This window comes from Musa acuminata, chromosome BXJ2-7 (genome assembly GCF_036884655.1).
Source record: "Musa acuminata AAA Group cultivar baxijiao chromosome BXJ2-7, Cavendish_Baxijiao_AAA, whole genome shotgun sequence".
Taxonomy (NCBI): Eukaryota; Viridiplantae; Streptophyta; class Magnoliopsida; order Zingiberales; family Musaceae; genus Musa; species Musa acuminata.
The window spans coordinates 10,309,989-10,328,961 of record NC_088344.1 but is presented as its reverse complement, the minus strand read 5'-3'; the positions used below and the strand labels follow the sequence as shown (position 1 = coordinate 10,328,961).

The window sequence follows — 18,973 nt, the reverse complement described above, 5'->3', positions numbered from 1 at the left end:
TACTTAAGGTATGACGTCCTCAAAATACATCCAAATTAATGGTAGTAGTTCTATATATCCCTTGTAAACTCATCAAGTCCTTTCTGACTTCCAATATGGGATTACAATCTCCCTACTTAAGGGTCTGACATCCTTGTGAAGGAATAATATAAACCAGAAATAAATCCAAGATCAATGTGAATGGAAGTATTTCTTGGTTGGTAAGTAATGGATTATCACTTGGATGACAAGATTGTTAGAGGGATAAGGAATTCAAATATTAAAAGAATTCTTTTGCGTTTATGTCAATGAAAGTTTATGTATTTTTGGGTTATTAGCTGGAGAATAAAATGTTTTGGAGCATACAGAATTCATATACTGAAACAAATCCTTGTATATCCTCTCTCTATTTAACTCTCAAGATCAGGAAACCTACTTACAAGTTACAACATTCACTTCCTCTTACAATTCACCTCTTTAAATTTCACCGGAGCCATGTCTATTCCATGTCATATATCCACTTACGAATCCTTGTATAGCCACTTTCTTTTACAACATCCACAATCTATTCCATGTCGATTGTGTCTCGATAAAGCTCCACAGTCTATTCCATATTGGCAGTGTCGCAATAACGGAGGGATTACATATATCCCATATCACAATATCGGAAAATATATACTTGAATCCTAACAACCAGCATTTTCATTTCAGACAAATCTCATATGAAGTCAAGTCCTTTCACGCAAGAAATGAAACAATCCTTTCATGCACGAAAGGATGCTGGAGCAGCCTTATAAAAGGATTGGTACAAATCCTGCAGAAGTACTTGAGTTGGATTGTCTGAAATGGATAAGTTATCGCTGGGATGCATATATAATGTTTTCTCATATTATTACATGGAATTCATGCAATATTTCTGATACCAAGATGCGGCCAGTATGGAATAGGCTTTAGCTCCATTGAGTATTAGAGAAGAGAGGAATTATAAGAGAGTGGATGTTGTAAGCAAGGAACATTGTACCGTGCCTCTAGGCTGTTTCGGTCACAGTTGAGAATCTTCAGATGGGTACGTACTGATCAATACATGTCGATACACGGTACATACCAAAGAGGAGGAAGGAGGAAGAGGAGGGAAGAACAGGAACCAGTGGAGGAAGAAGAGGAGTTAGGAAAGGAGAAAAGGAGGGAATGTACCCGAAACGACAGCAAGCAACAATGGCTTAACATTGGGTTCCATCCACTCCATAACACAATAGCTTATTATCCCATAGGGTAATACCAAGTAAGCTAACATTCTTAGCTTGTTCATCTTCAATAAACTTTCACAGAATGTATGATATGAGAATTTATAAACTTCAATAAAATTGTAAGATAAAATAAGGCTAAAGTCATGACTTTAAATCTGTTATTTCTCAGACAAATGATCTAAAAATTAACGAACCTAAAGTCAACTTTCAATTTTGTAACCATTAAAAGGACCTCTAAAAATATCTCCAAGCATCTCTAAAATATCCACAAAGAACCTGCTTATTGAAAAGCTGATAACCAAATGAAGTATATGTCAAGCATATATTGAGTATCACATGAGAATCGATGCCTGACATGTATCCAGTACTGGTAAAAAACTTAAAGTTCCATTCTTTAAAAAGAGATTCAAGAGAAAGATTTTGGAGGATATTAGGGAAGTACAAGAAGGAAAAATGGAACATGGCTTAGTCTCAATATTCAGTACAATAAAACCTCACATATATATTTACACATACTATATATAAATAAGACCGCTTATATAGTTAGTTATAAACTCTAATACCTTCAAACTTTATATAGAACAATTGTGAGAACAGCATCTGCTTTCCTATCAGGTAGGTCTTAACCATTCATAATGATGAAAATTAATGAACTACTTGTATGGAGCACAAGGTCAATGCTTGAATCCCAGCTGATCCATTCATCACGGCCAATAAAATGGGCATACTATTCAGGTATAAAGATCCAGACTGAAGGCAAAGATTGATGAAAAAGGCCATTTTTACCAGTTAGTTCCATGTCTCATGACCAACAGAATGGCATGGCACTTCATAGCATGACATGGTAGCATCTTGCAACCGAGTTAATTAATACAAGAAACCATTAAAATTTGTCAATGTCAAAAGCCATGTGGGCCCTAGAATTTTAAGAAAAGAAAGTATATTACCAATGATGTAATATAGTTTTCTATCACACTATTTCTATATGATAATTTTTTTATCAGAATTTATATATGTAGTTAAAGGCTGACAACAAAACAAATATACATTATTTTCTTTGTTTCCCTGAATGGTACCAGCTGGTATCACCAGCATATTGGAACTATTGTATTGGTCCAACTGATAGACCGAGATGGGATATGATAACTTGCTTCCTTATTCCTTGTAAACCCATTAATGAATAACTGGTCAGTCAAATAGTGAAAGAAATCAATGTCAAAAGAGATAAAGTGCATATCCTCTTTGTGCTAGAATTTAACAGCATGAAGAATTTAGGTCATGCAATCAAATGATCATATTATCCACAGTATAAACTTTATGATCCTACCCCAGATCTTATGGCCCTTGAATTCAGTCCAAAGACATCCCAGATCACTTAGGTCCTTTTTTTTGTCCAGATCACAGATGCAAGTACTTTACAACAATTGTGTTACTTCAACATTACTCCTACTTTCTCAATATCAGACTACTGGATGACTTTACCAAAGCAAAATATTCTAAACAAAGTAGCACTTGTGGATCTAAGCATGTAGTCATCTCTCATGCATATTAAACACATACATCTATACAACATATGTATCAATTACAACATAAGTTGTCATTTCATAAAATACCTCAACTGAAGAATAAAGTTCCTCTTCAATGCTTTTTTGGATGGACGCTTCCCAAGATACAGCACTAAGCCCACCATTCCAATTTGCATTTACAGCTCGAGTGTCCATGAAGAGAAAGGGTTCTATATCAGTCCCAAAATCTGATAATGACTGCCATCCAATAGGACCCTGATGATGTGAAATTTAATCAGTCTATGTAAGAGGAGAAATGGATGGACAGAAATATGCATATTCTAAGAAGATTGTAAGATGGAAAAAAACTACATGCCATAGCTAAGACCTAATGTTATTAACAGGAAAAAAAATTATACATCCTTTTGTTGGACAACACATGAATATGATTTATACTCAAAATGATACATAGATGGAGAGAAACTACTTGCAACGTAAAAAATGGAGTCAGAAAAAAAAAAAACAATAATATATTGTCTCTGGAAAAATTACAACTTTGTTACATGGTTCATCAAATAGATGTCTCAACAGTCTAAAGAGCATTATTTAGATACGAGAGCCATGGTGTTTCAGAGTCAACACATGACAAACATGAAAGTTCAAGCAATATTTACATAATAAATAATTAATATCAAAGGGAGAGACAAAAATTTACATAATAAATGTAAAAGCCAATAGCTAAGGATATGAAGGGTTCGAGGTTTCAAAGACCAGTTGGACCAATATGCAAGAATCACCATTTCAGGTACTGGACCCATTTCGGTGATCTATCGAACTGGTACATACCGATCAGTACTAGTATACCAACACATGGTATATTGGTACATTACAGTGCTTCGAAGAGGAAAAAAGAGAGGAAGAAGAGGAAGGGTCGGTGGAGGAACATAGGAGGAAGGAAGAAGGAAGAAGAGGAAATAGTGGAGGAAGAAAGAAATGGTGGAGGAGAAAGAAAAAGGAAGAAGAGGAGAAAAGATGGGAGCACACCTAGGAAGAAGGAATGCCACAACAAAGCAATACTAGTGGCAACGGCAATGTCAGCAGCATTGAACACGAGAATAGAGCTTGCGTTCATGAGCTCTAATTTCTATTTTAGATTTTTTCCTTTTTTTAATGCCAAGTTGAATGGCCTCATCGCTATTTTTGATTTTTTATTATTTTTATGGAATTGGAACGAGTGGCTATGTACCAACCCATGCTCGGACCAGTATGCACCATCTGTTTCATATCGTTGTGGGCAGTACAACAATCCATGCCAATATGAACTGTCTGATATTTACATATCAATCGTACCAGGCAATATGTTCCGGTATTAGTCCTATGTAACTCTAAAAATTATCAATTTCAGAAGTTTATCAAGTTCCTAACCAAAACAAAGAACTACACATCCTGAATACATTAGGATATTAAATAAGAAATGAAATAAAAAGACAAAATACCTGAACAAATGTTTTAATCAATTTTCTGACAGATTTTGGAAGACAGCATGGCAGCATCTGTTCTAATGAAGTATCACCTCCAGCTGACAAGAAGAGACTGATGCGCCAACTCAAATAGTCTGAGAATGCTGACTTTCCAAGTACTAGAGAAAGGTTTTTTCCCCAATGTTGATCAGAAGAATACTACTTTCCAAAATAATAGAAGAAAAGAGTGGATATAAAACAATTAAAAAGGCAAAGAGCACACAGGAAGAGATGAAAGAACTTACTATTACTAATACTAGCTGCGTAACTGAATGGATAACCATTTGCATCTTGTCCAAAGCAAAAGGCTAAAAGTGTCCGCCAAAGAGTAGGAAACGGCTGCAGACCAGGCCTCAGATTCTCTAATGTACACTGAAAAGAAGAGCTACTATTTCTATTCACGCTTCCAGTACAAAGACACTTCTGCATTGGTGCAGCTGCATACATTAGAGTAGCAAGAGCAGCCATCTCTCCTCCCCCTTCAGCCATATCATCAACAGTATGTATTATCTCATCAATCTCTAGTACACTTAGCTTGCTGTCAGAGGCTGCTTGTCGAGATAAATTTGAACGGGCATTGTAAAATGATGCTTCATATTCACAGCCTTTAATTCTAGAAGTCAGCAACCAATTTGCCCAATGGCAGTTTCCCTGAAAGGCATAATATCATTCAGAAGAAGCCAAAAAATAGTCATTTATTACCCAAATCTTTTAGTCTGTGAAATGCCTAAAAAACCTAAATTTTCTGCGACCTTCAAAATAAACTAGGAACTATATGACTTGAAACAAAATAGAAATGAGGAATTTTTTTCTTCAAGTGACATTTTGCTTATGACAAATAAGTATAGGATAAAAATATACATTGAATTTATTAATCTGCAGATTTCATAAAAACCAGTTTAATCTTGGTCATAGATGTTTCTTTTTCTTCAGATAACAGTACTGCTCGGGAATAAAAGTTCTAAAGAAAAGAGAAACATGCCCAATGTACATAAGGCCAAATTCAACTAGATTAACATTGTTTTAATTCCATAAAAACAAGATCGTTACACAGCTTATATACCACAAGTCAACACTATCTAACGTAGAGTGTGCCACAGGCTTAGCTCCTGTAGTCCTGCTATCATGCAAATATTCTGTAAGCATATTGTTCTGTATCTCAAACAACCACTAGATGGCTCAATAGGCTCCCACCAATGTAGATGCAAGGCGAGTCAATATATGCAGTCTTGCTCTTACAGAAAGAGAGTTTTCAACACCCAAACCCTGATCACCTAGACCACCAAGTAGCAACCTCAACATAACACCAAGGCCCACCCTCTACCTCAAAACAGTAATGAAGAAAATTACATCAAAAATTGACAGTGTGAAATGCCTTATTTTTTTATGAGAAATAAAAATATGAAACTACTTAACAAACAATGTCAGGAAAGATCATAACATGATGACTAATTGCCAACAAAATATTTTCTGACTTACAAGTAAGAAGTTCTAATGGTTGGTTAATAATTAAATTACAAGTAAAATAATCCACACAATTTCCTGAGTTTAACAAACTCACTAGTCAATTATTGATGTTTCTGCTCAAACATCTCATTGTTACCTTTTTTGCCAAGTAGAAACAGGCAATTATAGTAATCACCAATCAGAGGTTAATAATTGTTACTCTCTACTTACTAGGTGACTATAGTTCTAATATCCAATTTTACAAGTTTAATCACAACTAAATAAATTACAGAGAAGATGACTAATAATTATAGTATACATTGGAAAAACAATATATATAACCAATATAACAATTCATAAGAAAATGATAGCAGCCAATCTGACAATCTCTCATATGGAAAACATCAGCCTACACTCTTCTATGGAAAACTTACTGCAGGTTGCTGTAGGGTACACAGAGAATGGTAATCCTGAAGCAGATCATGATGATCAAGATAATAATCCAAAAGGTATGGCAAATTGTATTGCACACAGTGATGTATAACTAGTTTATGAAAGGCTTCTGCAATGTCCTTATGAGACTTTCTACAATTGTTCACTATGTCCAAGTCAAGCGAACTATCAGAAAACTTATCCATCAGATATGTCTTAGATGTACAGATTAACAAGCCTGCACGGGCAAGAAGTGGCACGAGCTCAGCAGTACTTTGCCAGCACTCTTTCAGAAAAATATATTTCTTTGCAAGTTCCTCTTCTACAAACATTCGTAACCATGATGAGCACATATTAATGGCAGAAAACTTGAAGATTTTAACATGTGGAACATCCATAGAAACTGGCTCCAAATCTTCGGCAGAGCAAATATATATGGCACAGTCAGGGATCTTCTCATTGGATGCATCAGTTGCAGCAACATATGAACCTAAATTAATTCTAAGAGACCCTTCTAACAATAAAGATGATGGAAGGCAATTGAAAAGCTGGTAGATCTCCTCCAGGTCACTGTGAGACACATGATATTCAAATTGTGATTCCCATGGTATATCAACTCCCTCTTCAACACATTGATCAAGCACTATCTGCATAAAAAGAGTCTTGTTGCTTCAAGCTTGCAAAAAGTTTCGTTATAGAAGACAAGAATTTTTACATAACACGTTGATATCAGACACTCCATAAATAATGGCAAAGTTTTGACAGAATGAAAAGCATTCAGTGACAGGGGAAAGCTGAACATAAGAAACAGACATTTTACATGAATAATGATCCAAGTAATACAAAAGAATTAAACATTCTAAATTTTGTGTGATAGAAGTGAAGTTAGTAGGAAACATCATAAGAAATTAAATAAGATTGCTCGATTTTTTACATCAGAATACAAACTTAAACTTGGCAGATGTATTACACCAACCATCAAAAACAAGAATATCACAAAAGAAAATTTGAATGTCTTCAAAATGCAACTCGCTTCACTGTGCAATTAAAGTACAATAATGAGAAGAAACCCAAGGTCAAAACAACCCCTCTCTGAGGACTAACATGGTGAGCAAATGGTAGAACATCACAAGCAAAGGATCCTAATGCAAGTTAACAAAGAAAGCCTGAAACAAATTTAACAAGACAACAAAAGACATTAATTCATTTTAAATGTTTTGGATAATTGTATGAACACCAATCAAATTGTTTCCGCACTAAATTGAACTGATTGTCATGCAAAGGTACAAAAGTGCCACCATCTTTCTGGAATGACGCGATATCACGGAGATTGGCAGTTGCACACACCCTATACTGGCCAACACAGACTGGCCACAAGTTAGCACATTTCAACACTGGTCGGCACTTGCTAGCTAGGGTAGTTTTCTTCATTTATACCATATGCTATTATGTCCACACACATAACTAAATGCAAGTAGATGGTAATAAGTGCATTTGATCAATCCATTACACATGTTTCGTTCTACCACTATACCACAACCATCTTGCTTACAGAAACAAAGTTCCGAGCTGTACTCTCGGAAGTATCTAAAATTGCAAGATACCTATATAAAGAACTCTTGAAACTTCCACCATGCACATGTCATCTTAGTAAAAGCAAGAAGACAATGTCCATCCTACCTATAAGACACCATGATCCAATTTTACTGATGAAAAAGACCAATTTACAAGGAGACAGATAGATTGCCTGATATAAATTCAACACAAGACTCCAATAATCAATAACAAATTCAGATCAGAGTCATCAGACCTCCAAGTTGTAACATTAAAAACATTACAGTTCTCCAAAAGAAAAGCACATGAAAGATCTTATCCTGCTAAACTACTCAATAAAAAGAGCCTGTAACTTACACGATCCACAGTTCTTTGGTCCCATGCATCAGACCAGACAGCTGCACAGGCCCAATACGTAAGAAGTCCTTTATCTTCATCATCAGCAGAAGCGGCAGAACCATTATCAATGTTTACCCAGGAACCAATGACAACTCCATCGATATCACCGCATTGAATTGTAAAACAGTCACTTACACGAAAACCCAATGTCAGGTTATCTGCTTCTGAAGTATCAGCAGGGGTAGTATCATATATGCTTTTCCGCCTCTCATGAAATGTTCTCCAGAAGCTACTGCTCGAATATAGTCTCTTCACCAATTTAGTATAAAAATGATTCATTATGAAATGAAAAGAATGTCAGGAGTTACACAAAGTCTAACACAAGTACAAAAAGAAGAAATTTTGCAGATGAGTTACAAATGCAAACCTCAATAAGGGATATTTTCTCCAATATCTTTAATTCGTTTGTCCTCAAATATCCATATATCTTCATTTCTTCTGCAATTCGTGCCCGAAGTGATCGCCTTACAGTACCAAATAACAATTGTCGAAGAACAGCTTCTACATCCTCCCCGAGTTGTTGGAATGTTGCCACAGCTAGCCCACTTTCCCCCTGTTAATTTTTAGTTATAAACACATGGACTAAGTTGCAAATAACTAGTTCTAAGATGACACGTATCTTACCTTTAAAAACAGATCATATGCAATATTTTTACCAATATCACAAACTTCACTAAAAGTATCATGAGGCTCCTCAGATCCCAACTCCTTCTGATGCTGTAGATGCAGCTGAAGAACCGCCAAAGGGAGACGACCGGCATGTAAAGCATCTTTCACAATAGTTGTTAGATCAAAAGTGTCAGCATACCATCGTGTAATCATATCCTTGGGATTTTCCAGAGGAATCAGGTTTCTTTTTTGCAGGGCACCAGCCTCACGAGCATAAAATTCATCCATTTCAACCATATTTGCAGAAGATTCAACCAGCTGTAAAGTATTAGCATTATCAAATAACAACCCAGGAACATTGGGGGCAGATTCTTCCTTAATCTGCAGTTCCAAAGTTTCCATCTGCTGAGATGACACATTATCCGTAGGAACAATTGAAAGAGGGGACTCATCCTGCATTGCACCATTATCTACCACACCTGTTGTATCTCTACTATCTGCCGGCTGCAAAATAACAACAAAATGATCAAAATCACTACAAAGAAAATCGAAAAGAGCACATCTTACACCCAAATTCACTGGTAAAATTAAGCATCATACCACTTTCCCTGGTCTTCTGATCTTTGGAATCAGTCGACTCTGTAATTCTCTTATAACCTCCAAATAGAATGCCATCTCATAAAGCCTTGTCAAATTGCCAACATCATCTATTTTTTGCATTTTCAATTTCGTCTGCAGCTGAGATATTCCAGATTCTTTTCCAAGATCAAGCATGAAATCCTTCTTTTGAGTCAAAAGACCATATCGTTGAATCACTTTAATTGCAAAGCGAGCAGCAAGAGCCAGCAACCTGTAACAGTGCTAAGTCATTGATGAATTGAAAAGGTAGAAAAAAATTGAGGGAATTGCCAAGCAGATTTAGCAACTGTTCTCACCACCATACACCCTGCAAAAACTAGTGTTTTAAAGACCAGTAAAGAACATAGACTAATAGTATTACAAGAAGTTACCCACAAGGGCTAAAAAAATATTATGATAAGAATTTTTTATGATATTTTTAATCAACATTATGCCAATAAACATTTTTGTATAAGACTTGTCAACCATCTTTAGTCAAACAAAATAAAAGAATTGTACAATCCACCTCAAGCCATCAAGAAAGTAAAATATAAAGAAATCATTGGTGGACGAGTCTTGTAACATTCTTAATTGGAAAAAATGCTAAAGAATCTGGATGAACCAGAATCCAGTGGACAACTCTTCCCTTTTGAGAACAAACTAGCAAACGTTGAATCCATATCCTACAGTAGAATCTAGTTCCATCCTCCTACAGTATAATCTAATTCCATCCAACTGTTTCTGAAGGAACAAATGCAAGATAGACATAGCCAAAAAAATTAAGAACAAATTCACTGACAGAAAGCATAAAATAAACATGACAAACTGATGTATCAATCATAAAACACCAAGCTTTCTGAAAAGAAACAACTGCATTGATATAGAAAAGAAAGCATACCTCGATACTAAAGCTAGATCAGTATCCCTACCAACACTACTACATATCTGGTGAACAGAAACAAACAGCAACTGCAAGATTCCTTCTTCTGCCAGATTAACATCCATGAGCATATCCAAAGATCTGCAAATTAAATATAGACCCAGGTTCAAGAAAGCTGAATAACAATGATACCATCGCAATTTTGTCCATGCTCTAGAATCTGAGACATTCAGGTTCAACTAAGCATAATTTACCACAAACCATCAGCATAAACTATCTAATGCCATGATTGTAAGTGTGACACTGCATGTGGCACCTGAAATTTGGAATGTTCTAATACAACTTACAGGTTCTTTTTTTTTAGCAAAGCATAAAGAAAAAACATAACACTCCAGTTTAGTCACACATTGGAAATAGCAGGGGGTTTAATATGATTTAAAAGGTTAGATGGATCTAATATCATAAACTTGGGCTTAAACATTTTGACGCTAGTAGTTCAGGCTTATCAAGGTAATGTGTTGGCTGTTCCATCATGACATATCATGATAAATGATATTAGACCAGACCTTGCATTTGGCATGATGATATTTATAAGTAGGAAAAGACTACCCATGGATGGGTTGTTGGGACATCTAAACATGAAGCCACCACTAAGCTGGGAGTTTGATTTTGGAATTTGGCAAAGACATCAAGCCATAAATGGGACAGATTGTGACACCCATTTTAGTCCGAGAGTGAGATGATTGCCATTATTAGTTTAAGCAGTTCAGGACTACCGGTCTAGGCTCATTAAGTTAGCGGGTAAGTTATTGGACCAGGTTTAGACAAAGATATGTTTGCTAAGAAGTATCAGAACAGAAGTTGATCTTAACAATTTGACATAAAAGGTTATACTCATAAAAAAGATAAGCTAATAAGGAAAAATAGCATCACAAGATATAAAATTCACTGATACATAAATAAATTGAGGAAGTTAATTTCCCTTGAAATATTATAAAAACTCAAGAAGAAACTACAAGGATTACTTCAGCTACTGTATTGCCAAAGAAACAAAGTCATCAACCATTGAATGAGTAGGAGCAATAGCATTAACCATAGCCTACAACAGAAACTCTAAAATGAAGCTATAATCCTAAGGGAAAACATCAATATTATACAATACAATTATAACCATAGTTATAGGTTCAGTGCTTAGGATATGACAACAAATTGAAGTTCACACTTCACACTTTAGAGGGGAGAAGGAAAAAAAAAGAAGAAAATATGTGGGAAAGGTTTGGAAAAGCTTACTACTAAAAGCCTACAACAGAAACAATAACAGGAAGCTAAAATCTTAAGGAAAAGCATCTATATAATAGACAATAAAGTTATAAGCATAGTTATAAGTTCAGCATTTAGGATTAGGCAATGAATTTAACTTTGCATTTCACAAATTAGAGGTGGCAAAAATAATAATAAACATGTGGGAAAGATTTTCAGAAGTTTAAAAAACAGTAAGTACCCACAAAATGAATAAAATGTGTGTCAAATTAAAAACACCCTAAACACCCATAGTAAAGATATCAAACGAAGAAAAGCAATGCCTTTAAACTTGAATTATAAAATAAAAGTGACAATATCTTTTTTAGCATTACATAAACTGCACCCAAATAGATGAGTGAATCAAGGAGATATCCCAAACATTAAACAAGCAAGACATGGAAAATGAAGGGAATGAAGGAAAAAAGATGATAAAGTAAAAGCCAAAAGGGAGAATATCACTAACACCAACAGAGGGAAGTAAGTAGAACTGTAAGCAGAATCTACAAATTCTTGGAACAACAATTTAGTCAATATAGTGGCCATATCACTAACACCATCAGACTTAATTGGACCTGAGTCAATCAAGTCAACATCTAGCTGACTTCACAACATAGAATCCAGCATGTAATTTCCAACCTCGAGATGCATGGTCAGGGTTTTATTCCAATAAAAACAATAGATGGACATTTTTGGAAGGATTTGGAGATGGGTTTCAACATAAACAATGACAACTAGCTGGATTAGGATAAGACCAATGTCTGCCATACCGAATCGTACCGCCCGATACGGGCGGTATGTACTGGTCTGATAGGCTACCGGTACACGGACCGCCCGCTACCGGGCGGTACGCCCCAAAAACCCCCGTATCAGATGATACGGGGCAATATCGAGCGGTAACGATCGAAATTTCGACCGTTACCTCCCGGCACCACTCGGTACCGCCCGATACCACTCGGTAACGATCGATTTTGACCGTTACCATCCAGTACCACTCGGTAACGGTCGAAACCGCACTGTAGCAGTGCTACAGTGCTCCAACGGTCAATTCCCTTTTCTCCTCCTATTTAAACCATTCTTCTCTCCCCTATTTCATTATACTCTCTTAAACTCTCTCTCAAACTTTTTTTTTCTCTCCTAAACTCTATAAAACAACGATTTGTGAATTAATCAAGGCTAATTTGGAAAGATTAAGAGGAAGAACTTTCTAATCAAGAGGTATGTATTCGTTTTCTTTAATTAGAGAGTAATTAAGATATTTAAGATTATGATTAGTGTGTTTCATCATGAATAATATTTATGATAGTAAAATAAGTTTAATTAAGTTTTATTAAAGTTATTTAATACTGCGATTAGTCATTTTAATGATGATTTAATCAAAATTTGTTCGATTTTATATCAATTCAATGTCTTTAATACCTATTAGGGTATTTGCCATGTTTATAGTGGTGAAAGAGAAGTAATTAGTAAAAAAATTAGCTATATTAATCGTATAATTAGTGTAGATAAATGATGATTTTATCATAATTTGAATCATATTAGATTAAAATTACATATTTAATGTTTCTTTTATGTGTTTAACATATATATGATGGTAAAATAAGTTTAATTATGTTTTATTAAAGTTATTTAATACTGTGATTAGTCATTTTAATGATGATTTAATCGAAATTTGTTCGATTTTATGTCAATCCAATATCTTTAATACCTATTAGGGTGTTTGTCATGTTTATAATGTTGAAAGAGAAGTAATTGTTTGATTTTATATAAATTTAATGTCTTTAATACCTATTAAGGTATTTGTCATGTTTATAGTGGTGAAAGAAAAGTAATTAGTGAAAAATAGCTATATTAATCATATAATTAGTATAGATAAATGATGATTTTATTATAATTTGAATCATATTGGATTAAAATTACATATTTAATGTTTCTTTTATGTGTTTAACATATATATGATGGTAAAATAAGTTTAATTATTTTTTATTAAAATTATTTAATACTGTGATTAGTCATTTTAATGATGATTTAATCGAAATTTGTTCGATTTTATGTCAATCCAATATCTTTAATACCTATTAGGATGTTTGTCATGTTTATAGTGTTGAAAGAGAAGTGATTAGTGAAAAATTAACTATATTAATCACGTAATTAATGTATCTAATGATTTTAATACTTCTTTTATGCATGTAACATATTTATGATGATAAAATATGATTAGTTATGTTTTAATAAAATGACTTAATATTGCGATTAGTGATTTATGATCGATATTTGATCAATTTAATATGTTTATACTTTATAATTTATTTGATTTAAATTTGGTAGGATCATGGCTCCAAAAAAACAGTCACATGATGATTCATGCGTTCATGCCCGAAAGCTAGATGGAAACCGTCATCATTGGCAATGTATTTATTGTGACTACATTGATAAGGGTAGAGGAATAACTCGAGTGAAAATGCATTTGACAGGTGGGTATCCTGATGTTGCAAAATGCAAGAACATTCCAACGGAGATCCGTAAATTATTTCAAAGCAAGCTTAAACAAGCAAAGGAAGATACATTAAAAAAGAAGACAAGAGTTGAGGAAGAATATCATAGGGCTACACAGGAACCAGTTTATGATCAGTACGAGGGTTACGACGATGAAGTCGACCCGGATCTCACAGCTGGGATTCGTGCATCATTGGAGCATAAGTATACGATCGATGAAGCAATGCGGCATCGACGACCTGACTCACAATTGGAGCATGGCAGTGGTAGTGGAATCCAGAGGTCAACCAGCATGAGGCAACCAACTGCTCCTTCTCAGTTAGGCCGAACTAGTAACATGAGGTATGGTGGACTCCGTGGTTTTATGAGAGGTCTTGGCAGGAGGTCTGCACCAGATATTGTTGATATTGATTCGCAAGCCTATCCCCCACAAACAACGAAACAGACACGGATTGACGATGCATACACAAAAGAAAAAAAAAAAGGGATATTGGGAAGGCAATCTCAAAATGGTTCAACTTTCATAGGATTCCAGCCAACACAGCCCAAGGTCCATATTATCATAGCATGATCTCTTCTATTCAAAAGTCTGGCACGGGGATCCAACCTCCAACACCGAAGGAGATTTACGGCGTATACTTAGATGAGGAGGTAGCAAAACTAAAGGATTGGATCAAATCCTTCAAGAGGCAATGGGACGAATATGGGGTGACATTGATGTGTGACAATTGGACAGGACCAACAAGAATGAGTATCATCAACTTTCTTGTTTATTGCAATAGAAGAGTGGTGTTTCATAAGTCCGTTAATGCTACTGAAAAGATCCAAGATGCAAACTACATTGAGAGCTTGATGGACACTATGGTAGAGGAGATTGGACCACAGTATGTTGTCCAAATAATAATCGACAATGGAGCGAATTTCAAAAAGGCTAGTTTGCAATTGATGGAAAAAAGAAAAACTTTGTTTTGGACTCTATGTGCAGCTCATTGCATAGATCTAATGCTGAAGGATATTGGTGAGTTGAATTCGGTCAAGAAATGTGTAGCTCGAGCACAATCAATTACAAAGTTTATATATAATCATCATTGGGTCCACGCATTAATGCAAAAGTATGTAAACGGTGAGATACTTCGACCTGGAATTACTCGATTTGCTACCAATTTTATTGCATTAAAGTCATTACAGTAAAAAAGGCATGGCTTGAAGGCAATAGCTAGCTCACAAGAGTGGTCTGAATCAAGATATTCGAAATTGAGTGATGGAAAGAAGATAGAAAAAGTCATTCTTTCCTCTAGATTTTGGGAGACTATAGCAGAAATCATAAAAGGTGTAGAACCACTTTATATTGTCCTCCGTAAGGTCGATATGGACAAGCGTCCACAGATGCCGTATCTTAAATATATGCTGATTTCAATAAGAGAGGAGGTCAGGAAAGCAATCAAAGATGATTTTAAAGCCGACCAATACATACGAATCATTGATCGTCGGACCAAAGTTCATATGGATCAAGATATCCATAATGCAGATAAATTCATATTCAGAATAATTTAATTTATTATTATTTAGATAATAAAAAATCATACTAACAAAATTATGTTTTGCAGCGTATTATCTAAACCCGGCAATTCAATATCGATATGCTCTCGGAACGCAAAATAATTTCCTAACGACACTACGAAATGTTATATATCGGCTCTTGCCAAACATAACCGAGGCAACCGATGCTCTTATGGAGGGTTGATTATTTCGAGAAACAGTTGGTCCATTCTCCGACGTTGTAGCTGTATCGTGTCGTTACACTATGGATCCTGGTAAGGAAAAGTTATGCATATTGATTATCAATTATATTTAATGTTAATTATTTGTTATGCTAATAAAATCTTATTTATATCTTTTTGCAGTCGAGTGGTGGCTACAATTTAAAGGCGATGCACCACATTTAAGGAAGATTGTCGTTCGTGTACTTTCACAGCCAACATCTAGTGGTTGCAAACGTAATTGGTCAACATTTGCATTGATTCATACGAAGGTCCGCAACAGACTCTCCTACAGACGGTTAGAGAAACTAGTATATGTCCATTATAACATACAGCTAAAATTGCGATGTGCTGAGTTGGATAAGGAGTCAGAGAAATCAGATATTGATCCCATTGACCTCCAATTCTACAACGAAGATTCAGAGCCAATGTTAGATTGGGTTGAAGCAGTAGAGAACCAAGAGGATCCTCTACTTGATGAGGTGGGAGATCCTCAGCATCCTTCACGTTTTATCACCGAGGCAATGGAAGAAGAAGAAGCACAACCCCAACAAGTGAAAAATCTCCCTCGATTACAACATGGTAGGAGTCAAACTGCTCGAGGAACTACCGACACCCAACGGTCAAACTCGTCCGCCCAACGTGCAAAGGCAAAGGGGAAGGCAATAGCATCATTTGCATCGTTGGAAAGAATCGAGTCGGACGACGAGACACCTTCACAATCACATTCTCTTTCTCGCTCGGTCCAGAGACATGACAACAACACGGACAGCAGTGCCTCGACAAATGATGGCGGTGATGCCGGGCAGTCGTTGGTCTCGTCTACACAACTTGAGAGTGGTGAATGGACTGAGGAGCAATATTTTACACATGCCACTCAAGATTCAGATCATGGAACTCGACAAGGTACTGGTCAAGTTTATGTGCGGAAGGGGAAGGGGAAGGCAATGGATGAATATAAACAAATGCGACAGATCATACATGATATAGACACAGAAGGAGGCTCATCGTATTATGGACAATTATACGGGCAACAACAGTATGGTGATAGTTGGTCATCCTTCTCTGAGCAACAGCATGATATAGAACAGCACCAATATATGCCTCAAGAGCTACCTCGAACAAATATGATTCATGACGATTAGTCTACGATCAGCACCACATTGATGCATCAATGGCACACGGTGTATCAATACACTATGTCATGGCATCAATTTCATGATTGGGTCCAACAAACATATTATATTGATATGTATCGGATCGAGGACCCCGATGCACCACCCATGGAGGCCCGTCGTTCGTTTTGGTGGTAGAATCAACAATCAGGTATATCTAGATATGTTATAATTTAATTCATTTGAATTTTAGAGTTTATATTATAACAAAATAGTCTAACAATTCAACTAATTTTTTTGTAGATATTTCAATCTATAACGGGCTGAAATACGAACCTCGAACAAGACTACCTCAAAGCCCGAAAAAGATATATGATACTATTTTTACCTAATTTACATTGATTTTGCTAAACTTATACTATTACTATATTTATTTATAACTTGAAAACCCTATCCTAACTCTTTTTTTTTATTTTCAGGTATTTTCCGAGGGTTAAATCGGTGAAATCAGGTGTACCGCTCGATACACCGTACCGTACCATACCGAGCCCGGGTCAAAACGCCAGTACGGTATGGTACGACGAATCTTGGATAAGACATTATATTTTTATGTTATTCTTGGGCTGATTTTTGTAGTTAAATTTAGTAGTTAGTAGCTATTGCAGGTAATCTTTGCGATTAGCAGAGGTTGATTTAATAAAAACCTATAAATGAACGGTATAAAAAACCAAGGCAATTGAAAATGATTGCCACTCATAAATCTACACAATATTTTTTTAGTTTGAAAATCCCTCAAATTTTGCATTTCAACTTAAAATCTTAGATCCCAACAGAACCAATTTAACTTTTATTTTATGCCAAAGAAAATAATATGCAAGAAAAGAATCTTACTGTTCTATTACATCAGATCTGAAGTACTGCAGTGCCAACTGCATCTGGCGTAAACGAACGATTCCAAGGTCCCATCCTGTCATAAAATTGTCTATAATTATCAAGATTATCAAGACATTTATAAGCATAGAATAATAACAAAGGCAAGATACATACATACATACATACATACATACATACATACATACATACATACATACATATATATATATATATATATGGAGAATATACAGTGAGCAGAAATCATATTTATACCAAAGTTAAAAAGTTAAAACCTAAATGAAACTAAATGGAAGCGAGGTGGGATTATGTTGGCTTATATAGCATGATGAGTCTATGACCATTCGCTTGTGCTTAAGTGATTCAATCAAGCTAAAATGTAACAAAAATGTTATCAAAGTGGTTCTAGTGGCAGGCACTTCGAGGGTCTCGAGTAGAAAAGACTAATGTGGATGGGATTAGAGATGGAGCCACCCATTAGGATGGGCCTCACAAGCCATTTACCAGGGTATGCACTGCCCATGGATCATGACATGGACATCAGGCTTTGATTGGGGAAATTCTAACATCCCAAATAGTCCCACAACCTTGAGTGGGGGAAATTGTGACATCCCAAACAGTCCCACAACAGAAGTGGGGAAATTGTTGGCTTATAAGGTTACATGGATCTATTACTGTTTTCCACGACTTAAACATTTTGAGCATGTGGTTCTAAGCTCTTCAAGTTGTTGGGAAATTAATAATATAATACTCTCCAAAAATGACTAAATTGAGTCAATGATAATTAAAGCAAAAAAAAGGGAGAAAATATGGAATTTGAGCCTGACTAAAGATTTTTTTCTAAAGAAAGAAGTCCATGCCAATCAAGAATATTGCAAAAGGGAACACAAGTCAAATAAATGCAAAAGTAGTTCTTCCCATGAGAAAAGAAGGCAGTGTGTTTCCATCCCATGCATGAGGCATGTCTAATGTGAGACCAACACCCTAAGGGCAGCATTTAGAAACCAGAAAGAGTTTGAATAATATTGGTTCCCTTTTTCATTTCCCTTCCACCATTATCAAATACTACAAATATATTTTCTTTGCCCTAAAAGCCCCTTTGTGCTATCACCCTACATTAGATTTGATATCCCACCATGTCTACCAGAAGCAGGCAACTTTACTGGAGTCTTTTTACAAATAGACACAGAGATGTACATCAAGAAAAGGTTTGAGTCTTCTCA

At 35.6% G+C, this 18,973-nt stretch overlaps 1 protein-coding gene across 3 annotated transcripts in view; it reads right to left on the bottom strand.

Annotated features, from left to right (window-relative positions):
- Nucleotides 1-18,973, bottom strand: part of LOC135617155 (uncharacterized) — a 41,335-nt gene that overhangs the window by 11,109 nt on the left and 11,253 nt on the right. For 2 of the 3 annotated variants that reach the window (XM_065117113.1, XM_065117114.1), the window contains exons 4-13: nt 17,751-17,826; nt 10,208-10,330; nt 9,292-9,541; nt 8,707-9,195; nt 8,450-8,635; nt 8,041-8,331; nt 6,132-6,776; nt 4,497-4,902; nt 4,228-4,370; nt 2,840-3,007 (exon numbers count right to left, since the gene is read on the bottom strand). In XM_065117113.1, coding sequence (XP_064973185.1) covers nt 2,840-3,007; nt 4,228-4,370; nt 4,497-4,902; nt 6,132-6,776; nt 8,041-8,331; nt 8,450-8,635; nt 8,707-9,195; nt 9,292-9,541; nt 10,208-10,330; nt 17,751-17,826 — 2,777 coding nt within the window. The remainder of the gene's footprint in view (nt 1-2,839; nt 3,008-4,227; nt 4,371-4,496; nt 4,903-6,131; nt 6,777-8,040; nt 8,332-8,449; nt 8,636-8,706; nt 9,196-9,291; nt 9,542-10,207; nt 10,331-17,750; nt 17,827-18,973) is intronic. The other variant, XM_065117115.1, reaches the window with a different exon arrangement.